Genomic DNA, 26,498 nt, shown 5'->3' on the forward strand with positions numbered 1-26,498 from the left:
CTTAGTATGCCTCAGGTTATCTTCTAACAGAGCCAATCTTTAAGATGTTTAGCATTGCGATTCATTCCAATGTCATGTTTTTAAAATAAAAAGTAGGAAAGAAAACAAAAAAGAAAGAAAGACAAAAAGAAAAGAGAAGGAACTGTGTAGCGAAGAGGAGGGAAACTTCCAGGAGGACCTCAGAAGTCAGCCTGAGGCTCTGGGAAACAAACATTCAAGAGGAAACAAATATCAGGCATCAAAGTGTGAAAAGCTCCCCAGGAGGACAATTGCTGGTAGCTGGAAGCAGTTCCTTAGGACTCTCGAAGTATCTTTCACCACTTCCTACTACAAAAAGCAAATTCCCTAGCTCTTTATCAGGGGCAGCATTCAAATGAGCCCAGATAAAATTATTCCCTTAAATTTGTCTTTGAAGTGGAAATGTGATCCTATGCAAAGCACCAAAGGAGTAACAGCAATTTCAGCTACCTTCTCAGATGAGGTGTTTACAATCAAACGCATGAATTACAGCAAGTGGTCCCATAGGTTAGAATCACCCTTCCCATCAAGGGCATGCACTTGAGACCCATGCTTTGAGAAAGGAGTCACTTAAAAGCGGCACCTAATTTCTGTCTCCGGAGACTCCAGGCCCTTCAATTCAACGCTGGCCTCCATGAAAAAGACCACGTGGGGAAAACACAAGACTATCTTAACTAACTCCTGAACCCAAATGCCACCAATGCCATGTGCTGAAATGAATTTACAAAGTCACAGGGAGAACTGTGACCGGTCATACCCAAAGGAACCATCATCTGCCATTCTTCTAATTATATTTGATGCCATTTTTATATTTAAGAAAATTTTATCATTTGATTTTTAAATGTACACAGGAGGGAATGTAACTACATTACCCTGTCATACATCCCCTGGTTTCAGTTCATGTTTTTTAGTGATTTAGTTATTAGCTTTTTCCCCTTGAATATAAGAGCGCCTCAGTGTCACCAACAGAGGCTGGCACATGGTTGGTACATATTAAAAATATTTATAGAATGGTTAATGTTATTTTATCATTTCTTATGTATTATATCCCTGTGTTTTTTGTCCCCCAAACTTAGCCTGTCACACTGTTAGTAAAGAGAGATCGTCCATATAAGCTTTATTTAGAGCAAACAGAAAAAGTTCACTTTAAATAATCAGGTATGCCATATGTTCAAGTGAATATGTTTTATTAAATGCATACTAATATCTTCCTATAGTATGTGAGTATACATAATAAATTAAAAGGTTTATATTAAATATAGATATAATACCAGAACATGATTACTTCAGATGAGAAAATCAAAATAAACCCATTTTTAAGTTTCGTTTGGTCACTCCAAATGGATATTTGCTCATAAAAAAATACACTGACTTTTTCTCCCTGGGGAAAAAAATTAATTCCATAGCAATGTAGTTAAGGGACATGTTTTATTTCATAGCTTTTCTGCAAGCAAACTTGCTTTGATACAAAATGAGTTCAATGGTACAGGTGCTACTGTCCACTCAAGCAAAAGAAAACCTCACATTTACATGAATGCACTTTATGATGATATTCTTACAGGATAAGAGGGCTCACGTCCAGGACGCCTCTGGCCTCAGGTGAAGCCATGGCACAGAAACGCGCAAGAGTCTGGGAATCTCAGAGCATGGGCAGGTGCAGAAAGGAACTTTCTGTGAGTTCTCCGTCAGGTACAAGGTTAAGAACTGCGGCGGGTGTGTTTGTCTTTTTGCCCCCCATCTTGCAGTTTACACTTAGATCATCTTGGAATAGATCGCTGTGGGTGTCTTTTGGCTTTTCAGAGTTTCCAGAGAAGCAAGAAGGTGTCCTGAGGTATCCTTCATGTTAGCTCCCAGTGGAGGGCTGGCTGTCGGGAAGTCGTGGACTTACCTGCAGGTATAGTGATCTCAGGTGTGCTCCACACGCTCAGTGCAGAAACGTTAGTGCCTATCAAACTCTCTCCCCCCTCATGGAGGATGTGACTAAAACCCCAGACTATCTGACCCAAATTATACAGATAAAAGAAAAAGACAAATACACAAATAAGGCCATCTGCAGAACTTTAAACTCACCTCTTGCATTATTTCACAATAGTCTCTACATCATATGTTACATCTTTCAGACTTAAATAGTAAAGGCTTTAGGAAGGACAGTGGTAGAACCAACTGCACTATCTCTTGGAGGACTTGTCCAATTTGCTGGCAGGTGATTTCCTCTGGGGTGTGGGGATTTTGGAAGGCTTGGCTGCGGACGGCCGAGAATCTGCTCGGGGCGTAGGCCTGTGTGTCTGGGGGACAGTCTCCACGTCGGAGCACACGGACTGGATTTCCGAGATGTCAAAGTCTGATGCATCACTGCCTCGGCGGCTGCTGGCCCGGCTACCAGCTTTGCTGCCAGCTCGGCTTCCTGGTCGGCTGTGGGTCTTCTTGGGATCTGAGGAGAGAGGGCAGAGATGGGTCACCCTTCCTACTGCATCCAGCTGCCACCGATTCTTGAAACTCAGTGCCACCGTTTAACCTCAGTCAGTTTTCTGGACACCCAGTAGGCGCTCAAGAAATACATGTTGATTTCATGGCCTTGCTCCCACTCTAAGTAGATGAAATATACAAAAAGCTCAATTTACAAACAAAAAGCAGGTTGGGGGCTACCCCACTTAACATGGAATTCCATTTACCACACACAGACATAAGGAATAGATATATCCCTTGAGACTGTGTTTTCCAAAGTTTGGCAGGTATAACCCAGGGACGTGTGCAGTACAAACGCACAGCACAAGTTTTGCCTAGGATAAGTAATTCGAAGCACAAAGGAATTGAAGACAAAAGACTTGAAAGTTTAAAGAAGCTTCAGGCTTGCTGTGCTTAGGATCCCCGGGGTCAGGGCCAGTGCAGCTGGGTTTTTCCAACCACCCCAAACAGAACCCAGTGCAATTTCCAAGCAGCAGAGGAGGCCAGACTTTCGGTCGGAAGGGGTAGATCCTGCCACAGTTTTTCTTCAATTCCACAGTCACTGTCTCATCTTTCTCTGGTACTTTCCAAAAGGGATGTTTGAGTCCCTTATGCCCATGGCTCACTGATCCCCTACCTTTGATGGAGGACTGGGACCACTTGTCATTTCAGAAGAATACAGCAGCATTGATTTGTCTTCCCCGATTAGGAAGAAATGGGATTTTCATATTCAGATCACACTGCAAAGCCACGAGAGACGGAACGCAGCAGACTCACCAGCAAACTGTGTCCGTACTCGGGAAGCTGCGGTTGTGATCAAGCCACTGTCTTCCCCGGAGTGGAAGCCTTTCCCTGATAAATATCCCGGAAGTCGAAGCTTGCTTCCCTGTATCGGCGTTCCCTGTGTCGAATCAGGGAAAAGACATTTCAGATATTGCTCCTGTCCCGTGATTCTCCACTGACACCACTTCACAGATGGGTGGGAACCCTCCACTAGACACTCAGGAGGTGAGGAGGCATGGGGTTCTCACTTGCTTTTCTCCACTAATTTCTTATTCTCTCCCTAAATTCAGAGGGACCCCTCTAAAGAAAATGAATTCATGTTGGAGAGAAAACACAAAAGTGGAGAGTCCCCGAGGAAACACAGACAAACTCTGAGTATGTTAGTATCTTTCAGATTGTCAGTGAATTATCACAGAGTTGAGAGAGTAGAGCCAAAAAGATGATGGTGGCTGCATGGTCCCGAGAGAAGACTGGCCTCTAAAAAATCGTGCTTGGACTCTCTGCTGCCTGCAAGGTTTTTAGGGAACTAGACAGAAATAAATAAACAGAAATTGAACAGGAAGAAAATAAGGAATGCCTAGACAGCCACCATTTAAACAAACATAACTGCCAAAAAGAGAAAAAAGCGACATTCTGTAACTTGGTAAGATGTCACTTCCTCTCTTGGCTCCGTCACTGTCTACGGTCCTTACAAGATACCTAGGCAATGTTTGGGGATGATTCTCTTAAAATTCTTACAGGAGTTTGCAGAGAATGTCTAAAGTAATCACAACTATGACATTTTATTCTAAATCTAAAATCATTCACGTTTCCTGGATCACTACAACATTTTGGAAATTCTCCCAAAGTTAAAAAAAAACAAAAAACAAAAACAAATCTGGGAAGTATAAAGACATCATATTCCTCAATGAACTCACAGTCAGGGAGCTGTTTGGAGGAAACAGATCTAAACAATTACATATGCTTTTTGAAAAATTAATTTTCCTTTATTAAATAGTTTTAAATGTTTAATAATAAAGCATATGTAAGACCTTTAGATATATCAGGGTTGCAATTTATTAATATTAATGATATTCATAATTCATTTACATATGTATTCTCTACATACATTTAAATATAGGATTTATATAGAATTCGTATACATATAATACTTGGGACTTCCCTGGTGGCCCAGTCTGCACTCCTATGGTAGGGGGCAGGGGTTCGATCCCTGGTGGGGGAACTAAGATCCTGCATGCTACTCAGCGCAGCCAAAAAAAAGATGCTTAAGCATTGAAAATACTCTCACTAGTCTAACCACAATTAATCCTCACACTTACCTACTCACTTTTTCACAACTGTGAAAGAGGAGGGCCTGAAGAGGGCAGTAATTTGCCCGAACTCTGACAGCTCTGCTCCAGTTAAATTCCTAACTCAGAATCTCAACAACCCAGGAGAGAGTGAGGACTCACAGGTGATGAAATATATCACTCAAGATGACAGTTCATTACCATGAAGGACCAAGAGCATTCTTTTCAGATGCCTTGATATTCTGATTTTATAGTCACAAACCTACCCCGTGCTCTTAAAGACCCTTCCATAGAAGGATACTGTTGTTTTGCCTCATGAGGCTATTTGAAATGAAACCTAGCTTTGTATTAGCCAAAATAATAGACTTAAATTTGTGGGGGGGGGGTTTCCACTTTTCAAAAATTTGAACAGAGTAGCACAGCCCTGAATATTTAAAGCAAACATGTCACTTTAGGTTCCTTCAACTGCTCTCAGTTTTGGCTACAAGAGATCCATCAGAAGCGACAGACGCCTCAGACGTAACATATGAAATTAACATCACTCACTTGAGGGAAGGGGGAGAAATGAGGGGCTGGGGGATGAGGAAGAGTTGAGGAATGGGCTTCTGCCCCAACTCTATACCACCATCTGCAATTTCCATTTCCATCATTTCAATCTGAGTCAGGAGGGCAATGACATTTTCTCTGCCTACCTCTCATTATGAGTGTGAGGGTTACATAACAGATAAGAGTTTTGAAAAGCATAAAAGGCTTTTGAGAGGTACTAAATTAGTTTTATACAGGAGTCCTTGCCTTTAATATGAAATACCTCCTTGGTTTCAATAACAGTTCTTTAGGGATTTTTCTCCCTTCCTTATGGTGATTCTAATCAAATATGTGATTTATTTGGTGCCTATGTTTATCATTTTACAGAGAACTTTCTTTAAAAGACGTGTGGTTGACTTCCAATTGAATATAAATGATCTGATATATAAGTTAATCTCGGCAAATTTTATATCTCCTAAATATCTTATCCCCATATAGCATGTCATTTAAAAAAGTGAGAGGGTCCTGAAAAAAATCATTAAGTCTAATAAAGATACATACCTTTTGAGAATGACAGATAACCTTTTGCCTATCCGAGCCCCCAGCCCCTTGCGCTGGTAACTAAAAGGCTTGGGGCTCATCCACCCAGTGTTCTTGGGCAGAAATAGACATACCAGACAGTCAGAAGGACCTTGCCCAGAGAGAACACTCAGTCCACATTCTTTTAATTTAAGTGATTCTCTTGCAAATGATACTGCCTCTCACTCTCACCTAAAAAGGGTTACAGCATTTCTTGCCCAAATTATGTCTAGAAGCAAAAGCATACCATCAGCTTGAAAAGAAACCTGACTTAGGTCTGGGTATAATCTCCTGTATGTCAGTCACTCTCCCAGGGGAGAAAAGCAAAATTAAGTATGAGAAAGAGAACAGAGAAACAAAAAAGGCTGAGAGCCTGCAGAGGTGACTAGGTTAGGCTGACGCCCTTTGAGGAGCTATAAACCGTCTTTTGTGTTCACCCCTTACTCTCACGTTCCTAGGGTTGAGACTTATATAGAAGTCTGTAAAAAGACGACGTATTATCAAAAGTACATTTATTAAGGGTGAGGTGAAGCAGTGTTAGTAGGTGATCGTTTTAGTTAAAGACGGCTGTTAGGCTGGAATCTGGGGCCTTACAATACCTCTGGAGATGACATGGGGAAGTCTGAGCACTCAGCTGGTTTACAAGGAGTTGACACCTTGCTGTTTGTCAACCAGGGTTTACCATAATTGCGTGTTAAAGGATGGAGAATCTGTATGGAACAATGGCAAATCAAACGTAAAGGACGGCAGATAAAAAAACAAAGCCACGGAAAGAGAGATTCACAGCCATTCATTTCACAGTAAGAATGATCATCATTAAAAACAAATAGATGGACACCAAGGGGGGAAAGCGGCGGGGGTGGTGGTGGGATGAATGGGGAGATTGGGATTGACATGTATACACTAATACGTATAAAATAGATAACTAATAAGAACGTGCTGTATAAAAAATAAATAAAATAAAATTCAAAACTTAAAAATAAAAAACCAAAAACAAATAGAAAAGGTCTGATGGCAAATCATATACACCAAAAACATGAATGAAGCTTTAAAAAGAAAAAACAATCTGAAAGGTAACCAAAGCCCCTAAATAGATCGTCTTTATATGGGCCACAGGGCAAAAGCACACGCGCACGCGTGCACACGCACACACACACTTTTTAATTCTTCATCTTCCATATTGTGAGAAGGGACACATTTGGAGAAAGCTGGTCCTACAAATTCTAGGGATCCCCCCCAAACATTCAAAAGCATACTCTAGACAGTGAGCGCAGAGGAAGAGGAAACGAGTTCTACCTTGGGTGTGCTGGTGGCAGGGACCTGTGGGGAGGCCGCCTGGCCAGCCTGGCTGGACATGGATGTGGACCGGTTGGGCGAGGCTCCCCGAGATGAGGGCCTCGATCTTCGGCCCCGGGGCCGGAAAGCAGCCATTCCCTGACTGGCTCCATCCGCCAAGATGAACTTCTCCCTTAGCTCCATGTTCGTCCTTCCTTTAGCTGGATGACGGAACACACAAGGCACACAAACGAAAGGAAGGAAAAAAAAAGAGGGGCTCAGTCGGGTGCGGGGGGGAGGGGAAAACTGCCATCTGGCGCCACAGACCACGTGGAGGATTGCAAGAACACCTTTTTGCCATGCCAACTCCAACTCAGCATCACAAAAAGTCAAATGCATTCCTTTACAATGCATTCCTTTCGGATACAGGCCAGTTGGGGAAAGAAAAAAATAAAAGTGTGTTTATTCTAACACTAGACACCAGCCAAGAGTAACCACTATTAAAGAGAGAGTCAGCATGAAAATGACAAGCTCATGCTCAAATATTGTTAATCCACCCACTACTGATGCCTGCAGGGTTTCACTATGCCATCCCCACCCTGAGGGGACAAGCCAGGGAGGCGGGGACTGTGTCTTTTGCGTGTACTACCGAGGTCAGGAAATTGCCAGTCTTTCACCATCGGGATTAATTGGACAATTACACAGAATGAGAGATGGGCTGTTAATCATGACGACGACACAGAAACTTTCAGGTTTTGCACTTTCAATGAGGCGGCTAGTATTTTTATTTTATGCCTTAAAAACTTGGTTTTACAGCATGCAAAATAACAAACAGCAGACCCCAGGATCCGTGAGGTCATCTGTGATGCAACACTCACACCAACACACGTGCACTCGGAGAAGGCGCCGCCAGAACCCCGTGTGCAGGGTGTTAGCTTGTGTTTGATCACTTACACAACCCCTACATTTGCAACACCCGAAGCGTGTTGAAAGTCCAGAATTTCAATTTGGAAGCACCAGCTCAGCTGGATGTGAGTTAAGCCATACGCGATGGATGAAGCATGTTATTTTAAAACAAAACGATTAAAGCAAGAATGTCAAAGTAGGAAAGAGGAGAGGTCAGAGGGGAGAGGCAAAGAGAGGGGTCGCCAACCTATAGTAGGCTGAGTAGTAGTAATTGAAGAGTTTGATTCCGAACGTAACATTTTACTCCCATGATGATGAACTAGAAGAAATGACACAGGATACCAATCACATTCAAGAAAACTGTTAGCAGGAGAAGAAACAAAGTACAGTAGTTGATTATGCAAGGGTTGCTCAGATTGGGCCTTTAGCGCACAATTTAGGAGAAAACTGGCCCTGTGAAGGGAAACACTCAAAGGTCTGACTCAGGATGAAAAATGTATTTGGAAGGCTTCACCCCAATTGAGCTAACTTTCCTAGGCTACCCCACAGAACACTCTGCATTCTCAATTCTTTGTTTCGTAAATGGAGCTGCATTACCTTCAGCTGCATTATTTCCAAAATATAGAAGGCAGGCCTGCTGACTGGCTGCTGGGAACGCACTCCCAGATACCTGAGAGCTATGGTATATTATGTGTGCATATTGTTAAGGCTCTAATCTGTAACTTCAAAATTCAGAGTCAAATTAGCAGTTCATTATTTAAAAAAAGTTTTCAATACTGCTTTCCTCGCCTCCCCCTAATTTCACAAAAACTTCTGCTTTTAAACTTTTACTGTACGGTATCTTCAATCTTCGTCACTCAATTTTCTTTCCCCTTACTTTGCTACTTAACGACAGAGGAAATCCTTCCCCTGGTTGGTAGAACTGCTCATTTTGAAACTTGCAGATGGGAACGCCTCACAAAGGAAAATCTATTCTAGTGTTTCCTGCCTCCCAGTCTCCTAGTTATCCAGGAGAAGTAAAAAAAAACTATGAGAGGAACACGGTTTACACAATTGCCACAAGTTCTTTGGGAACTTCAGGCTGACAGACCAATGTGAAACATTCCTTACTGTAATAAATGACCAAAATTAGCCCCACTGTGTTTTTGATGCTGGAAAATAATTCAAGATCGATATACTTTCGTGGTGTTATTATCTTGACATAAGTATCTCCTTACCCCTGCAAGGATCATTTTTCACTAAGAACTCATCCAGGGCCATCCATCCACCTCCAACACGAACCATCACAGTACTTCGCAGGATTCGGACAAGCCGGAGTTGCTGGGAGTCTCCAAACTGGGAAGAGGAAGAAAGAAGACCCTCTAATTGTCAAGAGGAAATCTCAAAGGATGAGGTGCGATCTGCGTAAGCAACCAACTCTAACTTCTGGTTTAGTTCGCAGCGATTAGTAAAATCTCAGAGAAAGGGGTTTATCATGATCTGCGTTAGACGGCTGCATGCTGATTTAGCCCAAAGGAAATAGTGTGGAAAAAGATAACAAAGGTTATCACAGTAATATTGAAGCTTTCTTCTAAAAATGATTTTTCTCTCTTATGACGGAAACAACGTTAGTAAGGCAGTAATGGAAAATGTTTCTAGAGATTAAACACAGCCATGAAAATAAGCACTGGCCCAGTTGCCCAGGGCTTCCAGGAGGTAAGATGATTCTAAAGAAAATTTAATAAACTCTGATTCTTCTTCATGAAAACTTCCTCTTACACCTGAAACTGTTTTCCACTGAAATCCGTGGGAGAAATCTTTATAAACTCATTCTGTTTTCTCTAAACAGTTCTGACTTACTTAGAGAGATAAAGTAGTAAATGATCATGACTAATAAAAATTTCACGGTTAAATAAAACTTCTGCATCACTAATGATCTGGTAGGCTAATTTGTTAAAGGCTGGATTCATGTGCCATTTTTAGATTACTGTAATATTAGAACAGTCACTGACACATTAGGAATGATACAGCTTTCAAATCTAAAAGGCTTTTCTTTAAAGCTCTATATACCAAAATTGCTGACACTGAGAAGCACTTGTCTTTTTCTTGCCCTTTCAGTGGATCTCCAATCCTATACACTACAGATTCTGCAGGTCTTGAATAAATGTCTAGACTACAGGTAGTTTCTGATCATAAGGTTTATTTATTACGAAAGCCCATGAGAAATGATTTTATACTTTTAAATCATTTCTAATAAGCTCGTGTCCAACTTATAAAAACCACCAGACTGAATTTCATGGTTGCCAACCCGGTGGATACCATAGCAAAATGAACAGTCAAGTAGACATAAATAGCTTCTTTTTAAGGCAGGTAACATACAATTGTGACTACTTGTCTGGGCTCATGAGGGATAAACAGAAAACGTGAAGTAGAAACAATCTGCTGCTTTTCATAAATTTTAACACTGAGTTTCAGGAAGAGAACACTAGGACAAAGCCAACCATTCCAGACCCTGAAACTCAGAAAGGACTTGGAAAGCATGTAAAATGCACCAGTGGGACTCAGGCGTTTACATCAAACCTTTTCACATCACTTTTTCTAAAATGGTTTTTAAGCCTTGAGACTTCAACTTTCCTGTAGTTGAACCTGCTCTAGAAATGTAAATTAAAATTTAAAAATCAAAATGCATATTTATTTTGTTAGAAAAAATTTGGTGCTGCTAATAAGCAAAGGGAAAGGAGGGGATTTAAAGAAAATTACCCTTAAGGAACCAGATAATTAGACGATACGCTTTTGTTCCAAGACTATGTTCAAAACAAGTTTTAAGGATATAAATATTTATTTATATCATCATATAAAGAATATAAAAATATTTTATAGAGATATTTCAATTATTTCCATTATAATAAACATGAATGACTTTAAATTTTATTTTGAGAAGGTATTCTATGACAACTACCATTGTCTTTAGAATTTCCGTAATTTTCTCAACAGCTAAACTGTGAGACCAAAAAAAAAAAAAAGGACCCTAATGTTGTTCTTTGTGCTGTGAATTAAATCTTTTGAAATATTTCATCCTTTCCATAAACAAAAGATGCTATCCCAATTACTAACTCAGAAAATAACAAGAACGGAAAAGTAACTTTTTATGGAAGTTTTCAAAACATCTATTCAAAATAACTGAAAATTTTTATTTGAAAAAATTATTTGCTTGCAATAAATGGGGAGAATAGGTAATTTGAAACTTAAGATGTAATATGGCTTAGAAACTGAGGGGCAGAATAATAGCTAATAGGATATGGTCAGGTACTATAAATAGCATGGTTCTTTCCAAAAGCACAGAGTAAAAAACTCTCCTTGTTTAAATCAAAATCTGATTTCTCTTGTCTTCAGTTCTAAAATTCTGATCATGATGCAGTGTCCTGGACAATTTATCTTGACTTAAATGTGAGGTCAAAATGACATAAAGTATGACTAAGATTTTGTGTAAGTTATAAGAGAAACATTTCCTCAAAAGGAATGACATCATTTAAAACCTCCAGAGTTAAAGTTTCTACTCAGGATGCAAAGCCCTAAATCAATGAATTAGGGCACAGGGAAAACAGCTGCTTTGGAGAGATCACATCACCGTGGCCAAGTGCCATGGTGACCTCTCCCCTGCGCTGTTTTTCCAGGTCACTGGCTGGATGCTGGCCCTTCGCTAGCTACCTTATACCAGGGCATACAGCTTCAATGGCCAAACACCAACGAGGCCACACAGAGATGTGTGGACAATCAACTTTGTGTTGCAATGAATACTTGTATACAATAGATGAGAATAGTATTATTAAAGACAGGAACTGAAAATTGCATTTGTAACACTGTACCCAGCCCAGCTACAGTTGATTATCTGGTTTGCTTAAAGGTAATCTCCTCATTTGAGACACAAGGCAAAAAAGAGTCCTGGATCAAGGACACTTATAGCGTATACAGAAACACCACGCCAACCAACAATGTAGTAGCTAGGGGGACAGCATGGGAAAGATTGGCCAGGGCAAGCTTTAATGACTATGAATTAAAGTTAAAAAAAATTATTGGGAACTTGAGAATACATTCCACTGGTTTATACCTGATTTCCCAGGAAGAACTGATAAAAAATGAAAAATGGAAGAAAGACATAATTAGTTCAACAGGAAACTTTCTATATGACTAGAACACACACACACACACACACACACACGTACACACACACATGCTCACACTTTGGGTTTCTGGATATAGTATCTAGTTTAGAGATGTGCAGGTACCCATTTTTCTCAACTTCAAACCAAATAATCAGAAATTTTTCTTTGCAAATTTTTGTGAAAGTCTTTGGGTTTCAAATTTAAGTTAAAAATTCAAATATGTAGATGAATATTTTTCAATGTGGAAATATAAAAGCAAAATGAATAATGTTTCATTTATAAGTAATATACTGTAGGAGGGAATCTCTGCACATTTCCTATCTAGCTACTACAAATAAGAGATGTTCCAAAAAAAGAGAAAAAAGATAGAGAAAGAGTGACAAAGTCACAAGGGTCTTCAAGTAATTGTTCTAAAGAAGGTGAACTGAGTTACTGAGATGTAAATTTTTTTAAATTTCTGCATCAGTGGAAAACACTACCTCTTTTTCACATTTACAAAAATAAGTAAACATTTTAACTTCATTTCCTGGCTTGGAAAAGCTTTGTTACTGAAAATATGACAACTTACCTCTAATCACAATAAAATATAAAGTAATTCGAAGCAACCTAAATATATGAGATGTATTTTTCTGTGAATATTTTTCTCCTTGAATGGATGTATCATACATGTCAGAGATATGTCCTAATATACAAAATGCAAGCTATCTTTATATCATTAAAAATGACGAAAGATGGAATTTCATATACCATTATATTTGATAGAAGGTAAAAATAAATAACTGGCATTCCTGGGAAACAATGCAGACAAAGTTTTTAATTTTTATCCTTTGAAAGAACTACACAGCTATTTTGAAAACTTACCCTGTATTTGTTATCTCCAATCTGTTCAACTTGGAATCGTTTTGCACATTTGCACTTAGCTACCTGCCTTGTCACCTGCCAGAAGCAATGATAAAACAGTCACTTTCACATTAATATTACATCGTGGCATCCTTAAAACCTGTATGCAACAACTAAACATGGAAATAAAACAACTGCATGAATTGTACATGGTATCTGGGCAGAACACACAGTGCTTGTTCTACCCGGTGGAAAGGTAATGAGTACCTCATCTTCAATTTTGTCAGCATCAGTGATAGGTTTGTATGCATCTTTATTTGGGTGAAGGGCAGCTACAAATTCATAGTAGTCGATGTATCCATCGCCATCTCTGTCAAAGATGTCTGCAACTGCACTCATCTCCAGACGACTGGTAGGGAACTCTAACATTTTCAAAACAATGGTAAGTAGTGCTATTGAGGAATAACTGACAAATAAAACTGTAAGATATTTAAACTGTAATCATAATAATTTGATACACGCACACATTGTGGAGGGATTTCCCCCCATCTAGTTAATTAACACATCCATCACCTCACATGTTTATCTTTTACTCTTTGGGTTTTTTTGGGTGAGAATGAATTTTACTCTCTCAGCTAATTCCAATTATACAATATGGTGTTATCAACCACAGTCACCATGTTGTACAGTAGATACTCAGACCTTATTCATTTTATTGCTGAAAATCTGTACCCTTGTACCAACCTCTCCCTATCTCCTCCATTTCCCAGCCCCTGGCAATTATTTTTCTACTATCTCTGTGAGTTTCACTTTTGGTTTAGATTCCACGTATGAGTGATAATTAAGATATTCTCAGTATATGTCATACTCTGGTCGCAATGAAAGTTGGTAAGAGCTGCTACTTACAATAACATTTTACAAAAAGATTTACGTCTTAAAGAAAAAGTAAATAGCATTAACTTGTTAATTCTGCCGTAAGACATTCTCGATCGCACATTTTAATTGTAGTGTGGCCAGTTAAATGATTAGGATGACCAAGTATATTACAATCCTTAAAAAAAACAAAAACAAAAACCTGATTTACATCACACAAGCACTATCACTACATATGTGGCCTAAATTTACCTTTAACTACTATTAGGATGAATCTTACGAAATGGCTGTTTTTCTAGGCTAAAAACTGTTTAATATTAGCAAATTTCATATGGTTCAAGTACCACTTAAGGAATAATTTACATGAAATTTACTTTAAGAGTGCTTCTAGTAACATCTGCCAGAGAAATCACATACATGTGATCAAAATAATCTATCAGGGCTTCCCTGGTGGTGCAGTGGTTGAGAGTACCCCTGCAGGGGACACGGGTTCGTGTCCCGGTCCGGGAAGATCCCACATGTCGTGGAGCGGCTGGGCCCGTGAGCCATGGCCGCTGAGCCTGCGCGTCCAGAGCCTGTGCTCCGCAACGGGAGAGGCCACAACAGTGAGAGGCCCACATACCGCAAAAAAAAAAAAAAAAAATCTATCAAACAAGAAGGGGGCACATACCTTTAGAATTTTTATAGCCTTCTAATTTCCTACTAATGACAATATTAGATCAGAATGTGAACTAAAATAAAAAAGAGAGAGACTGACTTGCATTTACTGATTTCCCATTTTATGCCAGGCAACACAATCTAAGAATTAAGTATTATTAACCTGATTACACTAAATAGGGACACAGCTCCAGTGGAGAAACTGATTTTATCTGTGGTGACACAATTAGTAAGGGTGCCTGACTTCAAAGCCATAAATTTTAACTAAGGACAGTTTTTTTGTTTTTTTTGTTTTTTTTTTTGAGGGCAATGACTTCACAGCCAAGTTTAAAGGTGATGTTTTATTAGTAACACAGGTTTACTGGCTCCACAATTTTAAACTGTGCTTATTTTCTTTAAAAATTATATCTGTTATGGCCACCTCTCTTGGGACTTACTTGAGGAAAGAATCCCGTCAATAAATTCTTGTCGGGTTATTTTCCCATCCTGGTCTTTATCGATCCTCCTGAAGAAGTCCATCACTCGAGATTTCTTGTGATTCATCCATCGCATGTACTTTTTGCGCCAGACATCGAAATCAAAGTTGGCAAATTCCCTTAGCTGAAGAGGGCAAAAGGCATTTTGCCTGAGTTACTGCTGTGCTCAAATTATATCTTACACAATATGAATAACGTTATTTCGAATGATCCTCTAGATAACAAAAATTATATAATATGAATAATGTTTATAATGATCCACTAGATAACCAAAATTATCTTATACAATATGAATAATGTTATTTTTAATGATCCTCTAGATAATAAAAATTATTATCTTATACAATATGAATAACGTTTTTAATGATCCTCTAGGTAACACACAGATCATTCCCTCCAGGAAAGGTATCATCTTGCAAAGGGGACTTGAACATTTTTTCTCTAAAGTTTATTCTGTTACTGTCACTGTTTTTTCTTTACAAATAGAGGAAACAAAACTCCTCAAAAAGTCACACTGAAAATTTCTGATAATGCCGAACTCACAAAGGTGGTGTGGCCCAAGGTGACAGGAGCTCTGTACCCCAGGGAGCAGGCCCAGCTGAACAAGACCGATTTTACCTATCTTATTACCCCTCACGTCTCTGCCACCAGTCGCTCCTAACTCCTCACCTTCTAAAAATTTACCAATTCTAGAATCTGACACCCTACACTTCAGATCACAGAGTATATATGAATAAATGATCTGCATTATAAATGATTATAGTTGCCAGAAGATGCTGTCAGCAAACATACGTCAAGCCAGATCTTTTCCGAAGGAGTCAGCTCCTGATTATGTTACAACATACCTGTTTTTGACTCTGATTCCCTAAATCCAAGGCCCATATATCAGGGTTTTTTCCCCCCATAAAAACATTCATACCTGTGGCTTTAATTTTAGAAGTAAAATAAGCACTCAGACATCAAGAGTTTTCTTATCTATTATTAGAAACGTTGAAAAAAATCAAGATCTTGGCAATGTGTTCCGGTGAATGAGGGCAGATGACAATATGGTACCCAATGTAAGAGTTTTCTCACCTCCTCCAGTCTGTCCAGGGCGTCATTAAGCTTCCTCCTCCTTTCCAAGGCGAGCAGCCAGACTTGCTGCCACTTGCTCACCAGTAAGTTGACCCTGGGATTCTTGGTTTCGATTTGTGTCTGTGACCCAGAGGGATAGAAGCTTGACGCTGGGAAGCGTTTTCCTGTTCAAACATAACTTGAGTTAGGATGGCAAAGTCTCCAGGGTTTTGAAATACATTAAGGCTTGACCTTTACTGTTCCTTGTTCAGACTGAATCAACTTCATTACTAGCTATGATGTGAAGAAACACCCTAATTTAGGTGATGCACGATATCAGGGTCAAATGTGTTTTACTTAACAAGGGTCGCACACCGTTCAGAGACAGCAGAGAAATATTCTTGACGGGAGCCCTGAAATACTGGAAAGTTCTCTCAATACATTTATGCTTCAAACATTTTCCAGCCTAAAATCCGCACCACTTCAATGACAAAGAAGCATCCTGCAGTCCTCCTCTTTGCTACTGCCAGGGCACTGCAGTGCATGTGAATCAGTTTGGGCAAACCCAGCTGAGAGGAGGGCAGGAGGCACTGGGCGGCTCGCCAGAGTCAGACCAAGATACCCGACAAATTCCCAATCAAGTACGGAAGTGTGTGATTACGGTCCCAGCCTTCTTCCAGGTCCATTTTCCACTGAGATTGTGTGTTTCCTGTGCATCGTCTCATATCCTAATTTACTGCCTTCCTAAAGTTTCCTCCCTCTTTCTAGTATTCACAAGTTTCTATAACTTCACAGAGCAATTATCTCACTGCAGTTTCCTCATCTAACTAAATCGTTCAATGTGACCTAGAAAAATAAATCACTGGCCTAAGCTTTCATAGGAAGTTAGCATCCAAGCTGAGATTTGCCCAGAATTCCTAACTCCCATGGAGTTACATAAAAATATCAATAGCTAATATTTATTGAGCATTTAACAGTATTCCAGGAAGTATGCTAAGCACTTCATACACGAGCTCATTAAGTCCTCACCATAGTCTAATGAGGTTATAATTCTCCCTTTCCACAGATGAGGAAATTGAGGCTCAGAAGGGGTTCAAGTAACGTGTCCAAGGTTGCGTTTCCCAGATGCTGAGGGGTGGGGACAACCAGGCAGTCTGTGTCCAGAGTTCCTAACAACTTTGTTACCCTGCCTCCTTGTGCAAGACACGACTATGACAGATCCAAAACCACTTTTCTTTAGTAAGGCACCATTCAGAAATATACAAACTGCCTGGTATAAATTGTGCTGCTTCTAAATCTTATCTGAGCTAGCTATTATTGTATTTAATGTCACTTCGCTGGGTCAAGACAGCCTGAGAAGTCAGTAAATAGAGCCTCAAGTCAAATGAACATAAGGAAAATCTATCAGATTGCTGGTTACTAGTGAACAGTTAGGTCATGAACTTTATCCAGGTCATGGTCATTCTTGTTCCATTCCACTTTAAGGTTATTTATATAAGAGAAGCAGAATGAGTCAATTCAAAGGGGGTGATGACTTCTGTTCTTGTTGAAAGTTATTCCTGATTTCTTCTGGCTAATCTGAAAGATACACTTCGAGCAAATAAAGTTACACATATAGAGACCTGGATTTATCCTTTCCTTTATTTTTAAATAAGTTGCTATAATACTTAGCCCACATATTCTTTCAAGAAAACCTTTTATGGGACTTCCCTGGTGGCACAGTGGTTAAGAATCCGCCTGCCAATGCAGGGGACACGGGTTCGAGCCCTGGTCCAGGAAGATCCCACATGCCGTGGAACAACTAAGCCTATGTGCCACAACTACTGAGCCCGCGTGCCACAACTACTGAAGCCCGTATGCCTAGAGCCCGTGCTCTGCAACAAGAGAGGCCACTGCAATGAGAAGCCTGCACACCGCAACGAAGAGTAGCCCCCGCTCACCACAACTAGAGAAAGCCCGCATGCAGCAACAAAGACCCAACACAGCCAAAGATAAATAAATTAATGAAAAAAAAAAAAGAAAGAAAGAAAACCTTTTATGATTGAGAGCTCATGTAGAATCACCTATGGCTCCAAAATGTCAAACCATAACTCAAAATAAAAGGAAACTAACTTCCTTGCTTAACCATCCTCATGTTAAAGAAATTAGCCACTGCTTACTTCCTGCTCGCCCCTTATCCAAGACCGGAATGTGGGAATGTAAGGAGGGGTCCGCCACTCTCCTCTTGTAGGTCTTGGTGACTTTGTCCACGTCAGGTTGTTTTCTGGTCATTTCCTCCATGAAGGTCTGAAAGAAAGAAATGATGTCAACTAGATACAAGTATATCAGAGAAAAACATCTTTAGAAATGAACTAAAAACGAGAAGATAAAAGGACCATACTATCATTTCTGAAAAAAGAATAAAACATGTTTTATCTAGGATAAAAAAAAATCTAACCATCATAATACAGTATTTACAGACTACAAAATGTTAATAGGTGATAAGTAACTACAGTGTTACAAAAGCAACTTGTTTTATTTGAAGACCACAGGGGGAGCAGCTGCATGAGGAACACAACCTGTCTGTGCACCAGCCAGGACCAAGCTTCCAAGCTCTCCCTGAAGAATCTTAAAGTGAGCATTTGTCTACAAAGGAACGAGTTAGCTGGGGTGTCTCTAGGGCTTTCCTGCGACACATCTCACCTACATATCTGAAATACTTAAGATGGCTTTGATATACAGTGACATAAAGCATATCCACATAAATGTGGATACATTTAAAATATCCCTATCAATAAATCTACTCTACCAAGGAGGGTCAAAGTCATTCAGGTTCAAGTTTACATTTAAAAGGTTTGACTATGTTGCCATTTATCTCATCTCCTTGGACTTTTTATCATGGTTGACCAGGTGTCCCTGTATCTGGAATCTGTGGCAAGGGCAGAGACTGGTGAAAAGTGATGGGAAAAGGAGAAGGCAGAAAAAAGTGAGAAGTGAAGAAACACATTTCTGGAATGTCTGTCACACTGGAGGACACTGACACTTTAATGCCTCGGTTGACAGAGACACTTCAGGGCCATCACAGGCATCGATATCTTATACGTTTATCAAAATACGACAGCAATAGTGGGAAGCAGCCGCACAGCACAGGGACGGGGGGAGCCCATCTGAGATGCGAGCACAGCTCCATGGATGGGGCCGAAAGGGAGGAGCGTGGGAAGGTCACACAGGGCAGGAGACACCAGCAAAACTAAGTGACTCTCCAGAGAGAAGCTCCAGGGCAGCAGTGGCGTCAGAAACTCGGTGGAGGAGTTGAGGAGGAGTGTGTCTGAGGAAGTGAAGGTAAGAAGCACAGAGCAGTCTTCTGAGAAGTACAGTGTGAAGCAAAGACAGTGTCTGAGAAGGCAGGTTAGGATGACATCTATTTACCTGGTGTTCTGCAATGAGGGCTTTCACCTCTTCAATCTCCTGCGGGATGACCTCTTTATCCCTGTCGCTCAGTGTGGTTTCAGCCCACTGCAACCAGGCCAGCAGGGCTTCCAGCAACTCCTGCTTGGCGATGAGTCCTGCCAGGGCACTGGCTAGTCTCTGCTGGTGCTGCTTTGCCCAGGCCAGTACCTGATTGAGAAAACAACTGCTCTGAATTTCTTCCATCTCAGTGAATAATGTAACTGATGTAACATACACCACACTTAAATGTAAATTAGGATCATCCCAGGCTAGATCCATAACTCTCTGGTCTTTCTAGATCCCATCAGTGGTACCAAGACCCAGCCTGTGGAGGACCCAGGAGCCCTTTGTGATGGCTGTCACCCTCAGAAGTTTAGATGTACGTCAATCACCCAGGCTTCCCTTTGCCTGCTAATTTAAGTTCAAACATGCATTCCCTGAAGAATCACATATGCTCACTCTGTGTAGCACAGAGTGGAAATAAAAATAGCTAAGATCTTAAATACAGAATGAATTCACTTGTGTGTGCAATTCATTCCACAAGCATAGACGGCTCTGAAAAACCTATTCAACAGACATGATCTGGAAGTGGACAGAAAGTCCTACAGTGAACCACATAGTTTCAGGGACATAGCTGCAGAATGCTTGTAACTTTTTAAAGAAAAGTGGGTGGCAGAGACAGGTAACACACAGAAGAATGGTCTTGTGAAGAACATACCCTTAGGTTCCCACAGCCATAAATACGTCATTAATTGCCCGAGTTTCCACGCCCCCTCCCCTGACTCTCAAAGCTCCAGCTGCTCTAAAGATGGACTGAGATGCACGGACCTCCTCGAATCTGGCCCGGATGATGGTAATCCAGTGCTTGACGGTGGTGATGGAGTCTGGGTGGCAGATGGCCAGGATGGAGTCTCCCATGCTGGTGGCTTTGTTGAGGGCAGCGCGCTTTTCTTCCAGTCTCTTCATGAATTCCTACAGCATAAACAAAGACGCACGGGCTGAAACTAAAAGGCCAGCAACGTCCACTGGACTGTCAGAGCTAAACCAATAAGCAAGAACTTACATCGGTTTATTCACAGCTGGAAATCATCCACCGAGTGAGGAATTAAGGGAGGAGAAGGGACAGTAATCGGATAAAGTACCTTCTCACACTATCTCAAGATCCAACTACAGGATACTATCTCATGCTTTACAAAATACATTAAACAAAAAAGACACTCTCCTAAATTTGAATACATTATAATTATATTCGTAGAGGCAAGAATTGGGACAGATACTAAGCCAGCGATAGAAACAATATGGATTGCAAAAAAAAAAAAAACGTTCTAGCAAATACGACGAGGAGGTTAGTATTCAAAGTAGCATTAACCGTGTCAGGGATGATAGGAATGTGTATCCAAAAAGTGCCAAGGAAGACAGCAGACTGGCAGGGAACTAGAAAGGCCTGGGTTGTGGGAGAGAAGGCCCAGCGTCCAGTGGGGAAGGAGTCGAGTGAGTCTGGAGCAAGTGGGCCTGACAGCGGCCAGCCTCTGGGAAAAATGTCCCTTAAAGGGCAGTAAAAAGAGCGACTCTCAGCCCTGGAAGGATGAATACACCTCAACAGGCTTTGGAAGGCTGTCAAATCAACCTTTTTATAAATGTCTCACATACTTTACTTTCTACCATCAGAACTGTACTCACAGATTCATGGATCACAGAACTCTGAAAGCGGGGCTAAAAAATGAGGACTTTTGCCCCCCAAAATGTGAGGCATTTGGGCACATGCTTGTGGGGCACATGCTTCCCAAACCCTGCACTGAATTTCAAACATCCACTGACCCCTCCAATCTACCTGGAACCCACACTAAGAAGGATTCCTTCCACACCTGACAAGGGTGCCAGGGGATGGATGGCACTTGTGTTACCCACGCCGTGTAACCAGGGGGTCAGAAAGTATAGGTGTTCACATCTAGTGACCTTTTGTTTCTAAACCTCTGAAGCAGCTGTCATACGCCTCCTACCTTGGCATTTCACTCTAATAAAATATTTTGTTTATATGCACAGCTACTAGATTGTTAAGGTCCACAAGATCAAAAGACTGTGTCTTATTCAATTTTGTACCTGTGTGAGTGAATAAATGCTTTTTAACCTTTATTTCCACATTTTTACCATTGGGGAGTCCAGGTTCAATTACTCTGCTAACATGACCTACTTTTTATTTTTATTTATGTATTTATTTTAATTTAATTTTTATTTCATATTGGAGTATAGTTGATTTACAATGTTGTGTTAGTTTCAGGTATACAGCAAAGTGATTCAGTTATACATATACATATATCCATTCTTTTTCAGATTAGGTTCTTTTCCCATATAGGTTATTACAGAACACTGAGTAGAGCAGAGTTCCCTGTGCTATATACTACAGTAGGTCCTTGTTGGTTACCTATATTATATATAGTACTGTGTATATGTTACTCCCAAACTCCTAACTTATCCCTCTCCCCACCTTTCCCCTTTGGTAACCATAAGCAAATGAAATTATTTACAAAACAGAAACAGACTCACAGACTTTGATGACCTACTTTTTAAATGTCATGACCTACCTTAAAAATATTTTAATTTTCCCCAAAACAGACCCCTTTTAAGTGAAAGGAAACAAACTTTACTAGGAAGAGAAAACCAGAAGGTTAAGAACAGCTGTGCTTTTCCAGAGGCGAGCTGATCCAATCATGTACTTTTAATCACTCCCACACTGGGCGCCCAGCTCCCACTGGAAACACTGTGGACTGGGTACCAACTCCTGACAGCACCCCGGGCTCTTCCAGGCCAGTCTGAGTGCTGCCTCAGTGGTTTGTGCTCACATGGGAAAATCTGCCAATTTTAGAAGTTGGATTATATTGAGAGGGTTCTAGTCTAAGAAATTAAATATTCTGTTTTTCTTCTATTGGTGAGAATGTGTGAAGGGAAGCAAAAGAAATGAAACAGAACGAACAATATCACTGCAAAATATTATTACAGAGAAGCACTTTATAAAATTGCATGCAATTGTATGCTAATTTAAAATGTTTAAAGATAATCTGTTCTTGAAACCAGTACCCCTCCCAGGATGCCTGCCTCCTGATGTTTCTGGGGGTTTCCTGGCCCTGCTGTGAGGGTGGTGATACCACAGGTAGCCTCGGTTCTGTAGGGCATATATGCACCCTGGGCTTCAGCGGACACTCTTGACACCCAAACTCTAGTATGTCAGTGGAACCCAAAGCAGCTGATGGTCAGCCTATGGTAACATAAACTAGATTTTCAAAACATTTAACTGAATCAAAAATGTACAGTAAATGTGATGTAATTTTCCTGCTCTTACAGGCCAGCTTCAACTTGAAAAAGTGTATGCAGCATTTCATTCCTCCAGATAATGTTATACAAGCTCGCATCCCTTTTATTAACAACAAGGCAATATTTCATTGCTATAGCGTAAGCAGCCCATCATTGAGAGAGCATCGTAATTAACATAAGAAGTCACCAAAGATGATGTCACCCATGCTACAATGGAATTAATTATGTATTTCCAACTTGACCTTGCAACACCAGGTTATTCAGTGGTACTAAAAAGATCCTTTACCGTTTATAGGAAATGCTGACATCAATACTAAATACACTGAAGTCAACAGGCACATGAAAAGATGCTCAACATCACTAATTATGAGAGAAATGCAAATCAAAACTACGAGATACCACCTCACACGGGTTAGAGTGGCCATCATTAAAATGTCTACAAATGCTGGAGAGGGTGTAGAGAAACGGGAACCCTCTTACACTGTTGGTGGGAATGTAAATTGGTGCAGCCACTATGGAGAATAGTGTGGAGGTTCCTCAGAAAACTGAAAATAGAGCTACCACATGATCCAGCAATCCCACTTCTGGGCATGTATCCAGACAAAACTATAATTCAAAAAGATACATGCACCCCTATGTTCATAGCAGGACTGTTCACAATAGCCAAGACATGGAAACAACCTAAGTGTCCATTGACAGATGACTGGATAAAGAAGAGATGGTACCTATATAGAATGGACTACTACTCAGCCATAAAAAGTATGAAATAATGCCACATGCAGCAACATGATACAGCTAGAGATTATCACACTAAGTGAAGTAAGTCATAAAGAGAAAGACAAATACCACATGATATCACTTATATCATGTGATATAAGTGATCTACAAAACAGAAACAGACTCATGGAAATAGAGAACTGACTTGTGGTTGCCAAGGGGGAATGCATTGGGTGAGGGATGGAGTGGGAGGCTGGGGTTAGCAGATGTAAGCTTTTATATATAGAATGGATAAGCAACAAGGTCCTACTGTAATGCATAGAGAACTATATTCAATATCCTATGATAAACCATAATGGAAAAGAATATTTAAAAAAAGAATGTATATATGTGTATAACTGAATCACTTTGCTGTACAGCAGAAATTAACACAGCATTGTAAATCAACTATACTTCAAAAAAAAAAAAAAAGAATAGAAAAAAACCCTCAAGATACTTAATTTTCAGAACACTACACCCCAGGTGGAAGAATACTACACTGAGTATTAGCATTGCTAACTCCTGACTTTTAGAGTCAAAGGTTAAAAAAATTATCTGTTAAGAACTCTCTGGACCACTCTCTTAAGGGTTTTGCTAGTCCTATGCATCGCCACAGGAATAATTTTGACCTGAAAATTCAACGGCCAGATTTTTACTTGGTTAACTATTTTTTTTTTGGTGGTACGCGGGCCTCTCACTGTTGTGGCCTCTCCCGTTGCAGAGCACAGGCTCCGGACGCGCAGGCTCAGCGGCCACGGCTCACGGGCCCAGCTGCTCTGCGGCATGTGGGATCTTCCCGGACCAGGGCACGAACCCGTGTCCCCTGCATCGGCAGGTGGACCCTCAACCACTGCACCACCAGGGAAGCCCTGGTTAATTATTTAATAGTATATCTACTTACATAATCCATTTTTTATTTATAATTTATAAATGGGTTACTTCTCAAAAGAATTTAAAGCAGCTCTTGATTAAAAACAGAATTGGCAGAGGTTTAAAAATAAAATTTGAAGACCAGTTATTAAACTACTTGCTTGTCTTGCTTACAAAGGTAAAAATCATTAATTGACAATTCTAATGGTTATAATTTGATAAATGTCATACTGCTCAGTAAGGAAGTTTCATCTTTGAAATGCACATCTAAGTGCAACAAAATTGACCAGTTTTGCTCAGGAGCCAAAGAGTTCCCTAGAAAAATGTGCTTCCTGGAGATAGGAAAACAGAGTGACTAGTTTTATTTTATTTTATTTTTTTAATTGAAGTATATTATAGTTTTGTCTGGATATATGCTCAGGAGTGGGATTGCTGGATCATATGGCAGCTCTATTTTTAGTTTTCTGTGGAACCTCCATACTGTTCTCCACAGTGGCTGCACCAACTTACATTCCCACCAACAGTTTAGGAGGGTTCCTTCAGAGTGACTAGTTTTAAAATAACCACCTTCTATAAAGACGACATTAAAAAACAAAAATAGCCACACACACATGTGCGTAGTTGCATGGGGACACACCTATGTAAGGAAGGAGGATACAGATAAATTCTCAAACATACCAGATCTTTCACTACTTCTTAGGAAGGAAGATATTCATGCAGTTGGTATTTGCAATCATGAGTCCATTTTCTCTACTTTGTTTGTCTTTCTCACTTATTTTTACTGAGCATTTATGTAACTCACTTTATGCTGATCAATGAGAGTCCGAAGAGCATCCTCATCGTCTGGGAGAATGCCATGGAAACGAAGGGTCTGCTCCGCTTCCGCCAGCCACTCCAGGAGGGCGTGGACCACCGAGTGAAACTCCTCTGCCTAATGGTTCACATGCACCCCAAAAAAGATTCCCAAACATGCTTGTTAGTAGAGTCAAGTCTTCCTCTCAATGGAAAAAAAAAGTCTTAAATTTAAACTGATTCATTATACCCATTATTCCCATTAAAAAGATAAAGATACATGGTGCTGCATTTTACAAATGTAAGAAAACATCTAATCCGTCAAAAAGGCCTATGTGAAGAATAATTCACCATTTTAACAATCTGATGTGAGATGAATGGCAGCCCATTATACATTCTAGCTGAAAAAAAGCCTCAAACAGCACTTTTACGGGAAGATTAGAAAGCCTCCCTCTGTTGAGTCACTTAAATTCTTTGGGGAGGAGTTGGGCGGGGAGCGGACCCACGCAATGATGCTCTAAGGACTTCCTCCCCATGACTATCCTGGCTGAGACACAGGAGCCCTGTGGTCCTTCAGAACAGCGGTTCCTGTTGGGGGTGCAGGATCTTTGTCAGCACACCCAGCAGCTGTAACCCCAGGGCTTTACCTGGCGCAGAGCTGCTTCTAGGCGGGTCTGCTTGGATATGGAGAGTGCACACACCGTCTCCCAGCGTGTGCTCAGCTCCTGCATCTGGACCCTGACCCAGGAGGAGTCATCCTGGCTGCCCTCTATGAGCTCCCGGGCCGAGCGCTTCAGGGCCTGCACGCTGCTGGTCCTCTTCCCCAGCTCCTTCTGGAAGACCTAAGACCAAATTTTAAAAAATTAATTTTAAATTACAAAGCCCAAACAGTAAGACATACTATATGAAATATGTATGTGCACATAACATCATGTATGGCTCTCCAAGACCTACAGTTTAATGACCCACGTTTTCCGCAGAATCTGCAGAAAATAAGACAAGACACACCGCTCCTGTGAGGGCACCGTCAAGTCTAGGCTTGTATCAATTTGCTCCTCAATTTTGTAATGTTTTCCTGAGTGAATGTTATTTTTTAAATGACATGTTGGACTTAAAGAATGGTGGTCACCCTTCTTTATTTCAATCCCATGCAAAAATGCATCACAACTTCTTTTCTGTGATATTTTGTGAGGGTGTCCCAATCCCTCTGGAATCATTACTGTGTGCGCCCAGTGTGTGCTGGCCACCACACTGCTCTCCATCAGCAAACACACCTAAGAGACTGACCGGTAACTAAGCAGCCCTTGGAGACAACAGCAGGGCTGGCACATCCTCTTTTTTTCCCTCTAACAATCCTTTGTTGTAGCTTTCACAGGATCCTGGGCACTAACCCATAACGTCAAATTTTAGAGGCTTGACTCCTTAATCTGTCACCTTGGAGGAAAAGCTTTTTATTTTTCTCTCCCACCCAATTTTGATGA

At 40.6% G+C, this 26,498-nt stretch overlaps 1 protein-coding gene across 7 annotated transcripts in view; it reads right to left on the minus strand.

The window, feature by feature from the left end:
- Positions 1 to 1,432: 1,432 nt before the first annotated feature.
- The window catches only part of DST (dystonin), a gene marked incomplete at its 5' end in the record, with an annotated part of 395,725 nt that continues 370,659 nt past the window's right edge, over positions 1,433 to 26,498 (minus strand). For 5 of the 7 annotated variants that reach the window (XM_082663420.1, XM_082663421.1, XM_082663418.1 and 2 more), the window contains 16 exons: positions 1,433 to 2,449; positions 3,241 to 3,364; positions 6,239 to 6,349; positions 6,936 to 7,135; positions 8,068 to 8,139; positions 9,038 to 9,155; positions 11,908 to 11,925; positions 12,824 to 12,898; positions 13,070 to 13,224; positions 14,770 to 14,932; positions 15,883 to 16,046; positions 18,021 to 18,147; positions 19,270 to 19,458; positions 20,119 to 20,262; positions 25,028 to 25,156; positions 25,665 to 25,859. In XM_082663420.1, the coding sequence (XP_082519546.1) occupies positions 2,187 to 2,449; positions 3,241 to 3,364; positions 6,239 to 6,349; positions 6,936 to 7,135; positions 8,068 to 8,139; positions 9,038 to 9,155; positions 11,908 to 11,925; positions 12,824 to 12,898; positions 13,070 to 13,224; positions 14,770 to 14,932; positions 15,883 to 16,046; positions 18,021 to 18,147; positions 19,270 to 19,458; positions 20,119 to 20,262; positions 25,028 to 25,156; positions 25,665 to 25,859 (2,247 nt within the window). In that variant the 3' untranslated portion in view covers positions 1,433 to 2,186. The remainder of the gene's footprint in view (positions 2,450 to 3,240; positions 3,365 to 6,238; positions 6,350 to 6,935; positions 7,136 to 8,067; positions 8,140 to 9,037; positions 9,156 to 11,907; positions 11,926 to 12,823; positions 12,899 to 13,069; positions 13,225 to 14,769; positions 14,933 to 15,882; positions 16,047 to 18,020; positions 18,148 to 19,269; positions 19,459 to 20,118; positions 20,263 to 25,027; positions 25,157 to 25,664; positions 25,860 to 26,498) is intronic. The other 2 variants (XM_082663422.1, XM_082663426.1) reach the window with 1 other exon arrangement.

This window comes from Grampus griseus (genome assembly GCF_964374135.1).
Source record: "Grampus griseus genome assembly, chromosome: 10".
Classification (NCBI taxonomy): domain Eukaryota; kingdom Metazoa; phylum Chordata; class Mammalia; order Artiodactyla; family Delphinidae; genus Grampus; species Grampus griseus.